The sequence below is a fragment of the Panulirus ornatus genome, chromosome 62, assembly GCF_036320965.1.
Source record: "Panulirus ornatus isolate Po-2019 chromosome 62, ASM3632096v1, whole genome shotgun sequence".
Taxonomy (NCBI): Eukaryota; Metazoa; Arthropoda; class Malacostraca; order Decapoda; family Palinuridae; genus Panulirus; species Panulirus ornatus.
In genome coordinates, this window is record NC_092285.1 from 7183426 (window position 1) to 7195925 (window position 12500).

Here is a 12500-nt window from a genome sequence, read left to right on the forward strand (position 1 = left end):
CGGCCTACGATGAGTGATGATGAGTCTGGTGTCGTACTCACCCTGGGCCCACGATGAGTGATGATGAGTCTGGTGTCGTACTCACCCTCGGCCTACGATGAATGATGATGAGTCTGGTGTCGTACTCACCCTCGGCCCACGATGAGTCTGAGGGCGTGCAGGTTTCCCCTCGTACTCACCCTCGGCCCACGATGAGTCTGAGGGCGTGCAGGTTTCCCCTCGTACTCACCCTCTGCCCACGATGAGTCTGAGGACGTGCAGGTTTCCCCTCGTACTCACCCTCGGCCCACGATGAGTCTGAGGGCGTCCAAGTTCCCCTCGTACTCACCCTCTGCCCACGATGAGTCTGAGGGCGTGCAGGTTTCCCCTCGTACTCACCCTCTGCCCACGATGAGTCTGGTGTCGTACTCACCCTCTGCCCACGATGAGTCTGAGGGCGTGCAGGTTTCCCCTCGTACTCACCCTCTGCCCACGATGAGTCTGAGGGCGTGCAGGTTTCCCCTCGTACTCACCCTCTGCCCACGATGAGTCTGAGGGCGTCCAGGTTCCCCTCGTAAGCAGCACACAGTGTGGGGGTCAGACCATCTTCGTCTGGCTGGTTACAATCACGACGCGTGGCTTCCTTCAACACCTCCACGTACCCATCCCGCGCCGCCCTGACCATACAAGGCGTGGTAACGTTAGTACGGAGGCGTGGTGGTGCTGGTGGGTCCTCACGACACACATACATACACACACACAGGGCGTGGTAACGTTAGTACGGAGGCGTGGTGGTAGTGGTGGGTCCTCACGACACACATACATACACACACACAGGGCGTGGGTTAACATGGAGGCGTGGTGGTGGTGGGTCCTGACCACACATACACACACACACAGGGCATGGGTTAGCACGGAGGCGTGGTGATGAGGGGTCCTGACACACATACACACACACACACAGGGCATGGGTTAACATGGAGGCGTGGCGGTGGTAGTGGTGGGTCCTCACGACACACATACACACGCACACAGGGCATGGGTTACTACGGAGGCGTGGTGATGGGTCCTGACACACATACACACACACACACACACACACAGGGCATGGGTTTGCACGGAGGCGTGGTGGTGGTGGTGGGTCCTGGCAGGGAGGCGTGTGGTGGTGGTGGATCCTGGCAGGAAGGCGTGTGGTGGTGGTGGGTCCTGGGAGGGAGGCGTGTGGTGGTGGTGGGTCCTGGGAGGAAGGCGTGGTGGTGGGTCCTGGGAGGGAGGCGTGTGGTAGTGGTGGGTCCTGGGAGGGAGGCGTGTGGTGGTGGTGGGTCCTGGGAGGGAGGCGTGTGGTGGTGATGGGTCCTGGGAGGAAGGCGTGGTGGTGGGTCCTGGGAGGGAGGCGTGGTGGTGGGTCCTGGCAGGGAGGCGTGTGGTGGTGGTGGGTCCTGGGAGGAAGGCGTGTGGTGGTGGTGGGTCCTGGGAGGGAGGCGTGGTGGTGGGTCCTTGGAGGGAGGCGTGGTGGTGGGTCCTGGCAGGGAGGCGTGTGGTGGTGGTGGATCCTGGGAGGAAGGCGTGTGGTGGGTGGTGGAGGGTAAGGGTGGGTCCTGGGAGGGTGGCGTGTGGTGGGTGGTGGAGGGTAAGGGTGGGCCCTAGGAGGGATGCGTGTGGTGGGTGGTGGTGGGTAAGGGTGGGACCTGGGAGGGTGAAGGGTGGGGGGCGTGTGGTGGGTGGTGGTGGGCAAGGGTGGGCCATGGGGGACTGATGGGTGGGAGGCGGCGTGTGGTGGGTGGAGGTAGGCAAGGGTGGGTCCTGGGAGGGTGAAGGGAGGGAGGTGTGTGGCGGGTGGTGGAGGGTAAGGGTGAGCCCTGGGAGGGAGGCGTGTGGTGGGTGATGGTGTGCCAGGGTGGGTCCTGGGAGGGAGGCGTGTGGTGGGTGATGGTGTGCCAGGGTGGGTCCTGGGAGGGAGACGTGTGGTGGGTGGAGGGTAAGGGTGGGTCCTGGGAGGGAGGCATGTGGTGGGTGGAGGGTAAGGGTGGGTCCTGGGAGGGTGAAGAGTGGGAGGCGTGTGGTGGGTAGAGGGTAAGGGTGGGTCCTGGGAGGGAGGCGTGTGATGGGTGGAGGGTAAGGGTGGGTCCTGGGAGGGTGAAGGGTGGGAGGCGTGTGGTGGGTGGAGGGTAAGGGTGGGTCCTGGGAGGGTGAAGGGTGGGAGGCGTGTGGTGGGTAGAGGGTAAGGGTGGGCCACGAGAGTAAAGTGTGTGGCGTGTGGTGGGTGTGGTGGGCAAGGGTGGGTCCTGGGAGAGTGAAGGGAGGGAAGAAAACGAGAATCCCTAAATTATCAAAACCCACCAACAAACCCCCTCCATAACAGACCACGTCCAGAAGGGCAGAACAGACCACGTCCAGAAGGGCAGAACAGACCACGTTCTGAAGGGGAGAACAACAGACCACGTCCTGAAGGGGAGAACAGACCAAGTTCTGAAGGGGAGAACAACAGACCACGTTCTGAAGGGGAGAGCAACAGACCACGTTCTGAAGGGGAGAACAGACCACTTTCGGAAGGGGAGAACAACAGACCACGTTCTGAAGGGGAGAGCAACAGACCACGTTGTGAAGGGGCGAACAGACCACGTTCTGAAGGGCAGAACAGACCAAGTTCTGAAGGGGAGAACAACAGACCACATTCTGAAGGGGAGAACAACAGACCACGTCCTGAAAGGCAGAACAACAGACCACATTCTGAAGGGGAGAACAACAGACCACGTTCTGAAGGGGAGAACAACAGACCACGTTCTGAAGGGGAGAACAACAGACCACGTTCTGAAGGGGAGAACAACAGACCACGTTCTGAAGGGGAGAACAACAGACCACGTTCTGAAGGGGAGAGCAACAGACCACGTTCTGAAGGGGAGAACAGACCACGTTCTGAAGGGCAGAACAGACCAAGTTCTGAAGGGGAGAACAACAGACCACATTCTGAAGGGGAGAACAACAGACCACGTCCTGAAAGGCAGAACAACAGACCACATTCTGAAGGGGAGAACAACAGACCACGTTCTGAAGGGGAGAACAACAGACCACGTTCTGAAGGGGAGAACAACAGACCACGTTCTGAAGGGGAGAACAACAGACCACGTTCTGAAGGGGAGAACAACAGACCACGTTCTGAAGGGGAGAACAACAGACCACGTTCTGAAGGGGAGAACAACAGACCACGTTCTGAAGGGGAGAGCAACAGACCACGTTCTGAAGGGGAGAACAACAGACCACGTTCTGAAGGGGAGAACAACAGACAACGTTCTGAAGAGGAGAACAACAGACCACGTTCTGAAGGGGAGAACAACAGACCACGTTCTGAAGGGGAGAACAGACCACGTTCTGAAGAGGAGAACAACAGACCACGTTCTGAAGGGGAGAACAACAGACCACGTTCTGAAGGGGAGAACAACAGACCACGTTCTGAATTGGAGAACAACAGACCACGTTCTGAAGGGGAGAACAACAGACCACGTTCTGAAGGGGAGAACAACAGACCACGTTCTGAAGGGGAGAACAACAGACCACGTTCTGAAGGGGAGAACAACAGACCACGTTCTGAAGGGGAGAACAACAGACCACGTTTCTGAAGGGGAGAACAACAGACCACGTTCGGAAGGGGAGATCAACAGACCACGTTCTGAAGGGGAGAACAGACCACGTTCTGAAGGGGAGAACAACAGACCACGTTCTGAAGGGGAGAACAACAGACCACGTTCGGAAGGGGAGAACAACAGACCACGTTCTGAAGGGAGAACAACAGACCACAGTTCTGAAGGGGAGAACAACAGACCACGTTCGGAAGGGGAGATCAACAGACCACGTTCTGAAGGGGAGAACAACAGACCACGTTCGGAAGGGGAGAACAACAGACCACGTCCTGAAGGGGAGAACAACAGACCACGTTCTGAGGGCAGAACAGACCACGTTCTGAAGGGCAGAACAACAGATCACGTTCTGAAGGGGGAGAACAACAGACCACGTTCTGAAGGGGAGAACAACAGACCACGTTCTGAAGGGGAGAAACAACAGACCACGTTCTGAAGGGGAGAACAACAGACCACGTTCTGAAGGGGAGAGCAACAGACCACGTTCTGAAGGGGAGAACAACAGACCACGTTCTGAAGGGGAGAACAACAGACAACGTTCTGAAGAGAACAACAGACCACGTTCTGAAGGGGAGAACAACAGACCACGTTCTGAAGGGGAGAACAACAGATCACGTTCTGAAGGGGAGAACAACAGACCACGTTCTGAAGGGGAGAACAACAGACCACGTTCTGAAGGGGAGAACAACAGACCACGTTCTGAAGGGGAGAACAACAGACCACGTTCTGAAGGGGAGAACAACAGACCACGTTCTGAAGGGGAGAACAACAGACCACGTTCTGAAGGGGAGAACAGACCACGTTCTGAAGGGGAGAACAACAGACCACGTTCTGAAGGAAAGAACAACAGACCACGTTCTGAAGGGGAGAACAGACCACGTCCTGAAGGGGAGAACAACAGACCACGTTCTGAAGGGGAGAACAACAGACCACGTTCTGAAGGGGAGAACAACAGACCACGTTCGGAAGGGAGAACAACAGACCACGTTCTGAAGGGGAGAACAGACCACGTTCTGAAGGGGAGAACAACAGACCACGTTCTGAAGGAAAGAACAACAGACCACGTTCTGAAGGGGAGAACAGACCACGTCTGAAGGGGAGAAGCAACAGACCACGTTCTGAAGGGGAGAACAACAGACCACGTTCTGAAGGGGAGAACAACAGACCACGTTCTGAAGGGGAGAACAACAGACCACGTTCTGAAGGGGAGAACAACAGACCACGTTCTGAAGGGCAGAACAACAGACCACGTTCTGAAGGGGAGAACAACAGACCACGTTCTGAAGGGGAGAACAACAGACCACGTTCTGAAGGGCAGAACAACAGACCACGTTCTGAAGGGGAGAACAACAGACCACGTTCTGAAGGGGAGAACAACAGACCACGTTCTGAAGGGGAGAACAACAGACCACGTTCTGAAGGGGAGAACAACAGACCACGTTCTGAAGGGGAGAACAACAGACCACGTTCTGAAGGGGAGAACAACAGACCACGTTCTGAAGGGGAGAACAACAGACCACGTTCTGAAGGGGAGAACAACAGACCACGTTCTGAAGGGGAGAACAACAGACCACGTTCTGAAGGGGAGAACAACAGACCACGTTCTGAAGGGGAGAACAACAGACCACGTTCTGAAGGGGAGAACAACAGACCACGTTCTGAAGGGGAGAACAACAGACCACGTTCTGAAGGGGGAGAACAACAGACCACGTTCTGAAGGGGAGAACAACAGACCACGTTCTGAAGGGGAGAACAACAGACCACGTTCTGAAGGGGAGAACAACAGACCACGTTCTGAAGGGGAGAACAACAGACCACGTTCTGAAGGGGAGAACAACAGACCACGTTCTGAAGGGGAGAACAACAGACCACGTTCTGAAGGGGAGAACAACAGACCACGTTCTGAAGGGGAGAACAACAGACCACGTTCTGAAGGGGAGAACAACAGACCACGTTCTGAAGGGGAGAACAACAGACCACGTTCTGAAGGAGAGAACAACAGACCACGTTCTGAAGGAGAGAACAACAGACCACGTTCTGAAGGGGAGAACAACAGACCACGTTCTGAAGGGGAGAACAACAGACCACGTTCTGAAGGGGAGAACAACAGACCACGTTCTGAAGGGGAGAACAACAGACCACGTTCTGAAGGGCAGAACAACAGACCACGTTCTGAAGGGGAGAACAACAGACCACGTTCTGAAGGGGAGAACAACAGACCACGTTCTGAAGGGGAGAACAACAGACCACGTTCTGAAGGGGAGAACAACAGACCACGTTCTGAAGGGGAGAACAACAGACCACGTTCTGAAGGGTGAGAACAACAGACCACGTTCTGAAGGGAGAACAACAGACCACGTTCTGAAGGGGAGAACAACAGACCACGTTCTGAAGGGGAGAACAACAGACCACGTTCTGAAGGGCAGAACAACAGACCACGTTCTGAAGGGGAGAACAGACCACGTTCTGAAGGGGAGAACAACAGACCACGTTCTGAAGGGGAGAACAGACCACGTTCTGAAGGGGAGAACAACAGACCACGTTCTGAAGGGGAGAACAACAGACCACGTCCTGAAGGGGAGAACAACAGACCACGTTCTGAAGAGGAGAACAACAGACCACGTTCTGAAGAGGAGAACAACAGACCACGTTCTGAAGAGGAGAACAACAGATCACGTCCTGAAGGGGAGAACAACAGACCACGTTCTGAAGGAGAGAACAACAGACCACGTTCTGAAGGGGAGAACAACAGACCACGTCCTGAAGGGGAGAACAACAGACCACATTCTGAAGGGGAGAACAACAGACCACGTTCTGAAGGGGAGAACAACAGACCACGTTCTGAAGGGCAGAACAACAGACCACGTTCTGAAGGTCAGAACAACAGACCACGTTCTGAAGGGCAGAACAACAGACCACGTTCTGAAGGGGAGAACAACAGACCACGTTCTGAAGGGGAGAACAACAGACCACGTTCTGAAGGGGAGAACAACAGACCACGTTCTGAAGGGGAGAACAACAGACCACGTTCTGAAGGGGAGAACAACAGACCACGTTCGGAAGGGAGAACAACAGACCACGTTCTGAAGGGGAGAACAACAGACCACGTTCTGAAGGGGAGAACAACAGACCACGTTCTGAAGGGCAGAACAACAGACCACGTTCTGAAGGGGAGAACAGACCACGTCCTGAAGGGGAGAACAACAGACCACGTTCTGAAGGGGAGAACAGACCACGTTCTGAAGGGGAGAACAACAGACCACGTTCTGAAGGGGAGAACAACAGACCACGTTCTGAAGGGGAGAACAACAGACCACGTTCTGAAGAGGAGAACAACAGACCACGTTCTGAAGAGGAGAACAACAGACCACGTTCTGAAGAGGAGAACAACAGACCACGTCCTGAAGGGGAGAACAACAGACCACGTTCTGAAGGAGAGAACAACAGACCACGTTCTGAAGGGGAGAACAACAGACCACGTCCTGAAGGGGAGAACAACAGACCACATTCTGAAGGGGAGAACAACAGACCACGTTCTGAAGGGGAGAACAACAGACCACGTTCTGAAGGGAGAGAACAACAGACCACGTTCTGAAGGAGAGAACAACAGACCACGTTCTGAAGGGGAGAACAACAGACCACGTTCTGAAGGGGAGAACAACAGACCACGTTCTGAAGGGGAGAACAACAGACCACGTTCTGAAGGGGAGAACAACAGACCACGTTCTGAAGGGGAGAACAACAGACCACGTTCTGAAGGGCAGAACAACAGACCACGTTCTGAAGGGGAGAACAACAGACCACGTTCTGAAGGGGAGAACAACAGACCACGTTCTGAAGGGGAGAACAACAGACCACGTTCTGAAGGGGAGAACAACAGACCACGTTCTGAAGGGGAGAACAACAGACCACGTTCTGAAGGGGAGAACAACAGACCACGTTCTGAAGGGGAGAACAACAGACCACGTTCTGAAGGGGAGAACAACAGACCACGTTCTGAAGGGGAGAACAACAGACCACGTTCTGAAGGGGAGAACAACAGACCACGTTCTGAAGGGGAGAACAACAGACCACGTTCTGAAGGGGAGAACAACAGACCACGTTCCCGCAGTGAAAGTGAGCGGCGGAGCGAAAATGAGAACGCACGAAGCGTTCTGAAAGTGACAGTAGAGGAAAAAAGAGCGAGTTGAGCAAGAGAGAGAGAGAGAGAGAGAGAGAGAGAGAGAGAGAGAGAGAGAGAGAGAGAGAGAGAGAGAGAGAGAATATATATATATATATATATATATATATATATATATATATATATATATATATATATATATATATATATATATAATATCTCTCGAACAGCAGGGATTCGAACCGGTACCACAACCTGGTATACCCGACGTAGCTTCCACACAAATGGTATCGGTTCGAATCCTAGTTCTTTGGGGGGGGGGGGGACATCTTGTCTTCTATCAAGGTGAACTAAATCAATTTACATCTTATAAATATATATATAATGCATATAATGTATATAAATGTTTATAATGTACATAAATGTTTAAGATGTATATAAATGCCTATAATGTATATAAATGTATATAGTGTATATAAATGTTTATAATGTATATAAATGTTTAAGATGTATATAAATGTTTATAATGTATGTAAATGTACATAATGTATATAAATGTTTATAATGTATATAAATGTTTAAGATGTATATAAATGTTTATAATGTATGTAAATGTACATAATGTATATAAATGTTTATAATGTATATAAATGTTTAAGATGTATATAAATGCTTTATAATGTATATAAATGTATATAATGTATATAAATGTTTATAATGTATATAAATGTTTAAGATGTATATAAATGTTTATAATGTATATAAATGTTTATAATGTATATAAATGTTTAAGATGTATATAAATGTTTATGTATATAAATGTATATAGTGTATATAAATGTTTATAATGTACATAAATGTTTAAGATGTATATAAATGTTTATGTATATAAATGTATATAATGTATATAAATGTTTATAATGTATATAAATGTTTAAGATGTATATAAATGTTTATAATGTATATAAATGTATATAAGGAGTTAACAGGGTGGTTGGTGTAGGCGTCAAGAGAAAATTAGAAGTAATTATGAGAGCGATAATTATCCCAATATAATTATCTTATTATCATTATAATTGACAAAATTATTTGTTATTATAAATACATCTTCATAATTATTATTCCTTCGTTTTCTATACTCTTGTGGTTACTCTTCCTACGTTTTCTATACCCTTGTGGTTACTCTTCCTTCGTTTTCTATAACCTTGTGGTTACTCTTCCTACGTTTTCTATAACCTTGTGGTTACTCTTCTTTCGTTTTCTATAACCTTGTGGTTACTCTTCCTTCGTTTTCTATAACCTTGTGGTTACTCTTCCTACGTTTTCTATACCCTTGTGGTTACTCTTCCTTCGTTTTCTATAACCTTGTGGTTACTCTTCCTTCGTTTTCTATAACCTTGTGGTTACTCTTCCTACGTTTTCTATACCCTTGTGGTTACTCTTCCTTCGTTTTCTATACCCTTGTGGTTACTCTTCCTTCGTTTTCTATACTCTTGTGGTTACTCTTCCTACGTTTTCTATACCCTTGTGGTTACTCTTCCTTCGTTTTCTATAACCTTGTGGTTACTCTTCCTACGTTTTCTATACCCTTGTGGTAACTCTTCCTTCGTTTTCTATACCCTTGTGGTTACTCTTCCTTCGTTTTCTATAACCTTGTGGTTACTCTTCCTACGTTTTCTATAACCTTGTGGTTACTCTTCTTTCGTTTTCTATAACCTTGTGGTTACTCTTCTTTCGTTTTCTATAACCTTGTGGTTACTCTTCCCTCGTTTTCTATCCCCTGGTGGCTATTCCTTCCTTCGTTTTCTATTCCTTCTTTGTTATTCCTCCCTCGTTTTCTATACCCTCGTGACTATCCCTCCTTCATTTTCTATACCCTCGTGACTATTCCCTCCTCCGTTTTCCATACCCCTATGGTTATTCCTTCCTCGTTTTCTATACCCTCGTATGTAAACACAGAAGAAAACGGCCTCCGTGGTGGCCAGACTCAAGTGTATTGGACAATACTGATCTATGTACAAAGTACAACTGTACAGATGGTGGTACGTGAGTAATTCAAAGAACATCACATTTTCTGAAAGGCACACAGAGGAAATTCTTAAAAAAAGATAGATATTCCAATAATATTTCAAACTTATTCAACACATTTGATGGTTATTATTTGGCCTGGATGAGAATCAGCAAGGTGACTAACCCCTACTCCCGCACCCAGCTCCATAACAACACAGCTGCCAGTTCTTCTTCGTCCATTTCCGTGTGGCCGAGAGAGAGAGAGAGAGAGAGAGAGAGAGAGAGAGAGAGAGAGAGAGAGAGAGAGAGAGAGAGAGAGAGAGAGAACAAACAGAAACTGATGGGTGGATTTTATCTCCAGGGAAAACAGGGTCTACAATAGGGTAGGTAAGAACGGGGAAGAATGACGTGGAAGTATAATGAGTGGTTGTACCACCGAAATATGCCCTTCCGCCGTTCACCGAGGCAACACAAGGGTATGATTGCTGTTGGGGAGTTTGTTCAATGTTAGTCTACGTCCAAAGGTCATAAGCCAGCTGGTCCAAGGCGCAACAGTCTTGCGCAGGAGCAAAGAAATGAGGGCGAATCTCTCTGTATCAGGAGACATGTAAATAAAACCACACAAGGAAACCGAAAACACGAATGGAAATATGTCTTGAGTACAGAACCACAGAACACGACAGATACAGGCATCTACAATCATTTCTATGCAGAGGACAGAATGAATTGGAACGATGTGGTATACCGGGGTCGACGTGCTGTCCGTGGATTGAACCAGGGCATGTGGAGCGTCTGGGGTAAACCATGGAAAGTTCTGTGGGGCCTGGATGTGGAAAGGGAGCTGTGGTTTCGGTGCATTATTACATGACAGATAGAGACTGAGTGTGAACGAATGTGGCCTTTTTTCCCTATGTTCCTAGCGCTATCTCGCTAACGAGGGAAACGGCGATAAGTATAAAAAAAAAAAACATATATATATAGATATCCCTTTCCAAAATGTTTCGAAGCTAACCCACATCTGTAATGGCGGGTTTGAACGCAACTCAGACCATTCCAGTATTAATTTTCCAACCTGATTGAATCAGAAGTATCTAAAAGGCGGCTAATAAAACGCTATATTAACAATATAATAACTACCCTATTTTCTGTAGGATAATAAGTCTAATGTGGACGAAAATTGAATAATATTCAGCTGGAAAATATGGCAACATTAATAAAATTTCTTTTCCCTTTGTAATAGCTTACAAAAATACATAATAAAGTTGTTATATATATATATATATATATATATATATATATATATATATATATATATATATATATATATATATATATATTTCATTATATTTTGTTCGCTGTCTCCCGCGTTAGCGAGGTAGCGCAAGGAAACAGACGAAAGAATGGCCCAACCCACCCACAAACACATGTATATACATACACGTCCACACACGCACATATACATACCTATGCATCTCAACGTATACATATATACACATGCAGACATATACATATATACACATGTACATAATTCATACTTGCTGCCTTCATCCATTCCCGGGGCCACCCTGCCACACATGGAAAGACAACCCCCTCCCCCCATCCACAGGGAAAATGAAACACAAGTTCCCAAGTGCACTTTCGTGTAATAATCACATCATCAGGGGAGACAAGAGAGAAATGTAAGTCAGTTGATATACATGGAAGAGACGAAGGTAGGACGCCATTTGGTAAACATGTGATTGTCCAAAACATACAACGAGCGTTCATAAACTTATCATTTTAAAAATTTTATCAACAATAAAGTTATCTAATTTGTATAGACCATCACTAATGTTAAGATTATAATTCTCTGTGTATTTAATAATCGAAGATTCAATGATACTTCTCTTGGAAATAGAGTTAGAGTTAATAACTGAGATGGCGTTACTCCAGTCAATACAATGATCATAGTTTTTAACATGATTAAACAAAGCATTTGATTCTTGTCCCGTTCTTATACTATATTTATGTTGCTTAAGTCGAACAGAAAGATCCTTACTAGTCTGACCAACATAAAATTTATCACAATCTCTACATGGCACTTTATAGATGCATCCAGGAGAATTTTCTGGTGAATTCCTAATTAAGATATTCTTTATAGTATTATTGTTGCTGGAGGCAACATTGACATTAAAGGATTTAAGCAACATGGGAAGTAAAATAAAATTATTATGAAAAGGGAGAACTATTTATATATATATATATATATATATATATATATATATAGGGTCGACGTTAGGTAAGTGACAATGGAGGGAGGTTCGTGAGCACGAATACATCCCGGGCGATTCAGTTGTCCAGCGACGTCTGCCAGCGATCAAACTAGCCAGCCAACCTAACACAACGTCTGCCAGGATCAAACTAGCCAGCCAACCTAACACAACGTCTGCCAGCGATCAAACTAGCCAGCCAACCTAACACAACGTCTGCCAGCGATCAAACTGAGTCTTTTGTGTTGAAAAGGGTGTGTGTGATGAACAGGGCGTTGTGTGATGAAAAGGTCTGTTGTGTATGAAAGGGTGTTGTGTGATACAGGGTCTGTTGTGTGTGAACAGGGTCTGTTGTGTGATGAACAGGGTCTGTTGTGATGAACGGGTCGTGGTGATGACAGGTCTGTTGTGTGATGAACAGGTCCTGTTGTGTGATGAACAGGTCTGTTGTGGTGAAAGGTCTGTTGTGTGGTGAACAGGGTCTGTGTGTGATGAACAGGGTCTGTT

At 47.9% G+C, this 12500-nt stretch overlaps 1 protein-coding gene across 3 annotated transcripts in view; it reads right to left on the reverse strand.

Annotated features, from left to right (window-relative positions):
• Sans (SAM_USH1G_HARP domain-containing protein Sans) overlaps window positions 1-12500 on the reverse strand; it is a 201120-nt gene that overhangs the window by 103642 nt on the left and 84978 nt on the right. For all 3 annotated transcript variants that reach the window (XM_071656087.1, XM_071656086.1, XM_071656088.1), the window contains exon 2: window positions 513-656. In XM_071656087.1, coding sequence (XP_071512188.1) covers window positions 513-656 — 144 coding nt within the window. The remainder of the gene's footprint in view (window positions 1-512; window positions 657-12500) is intronic.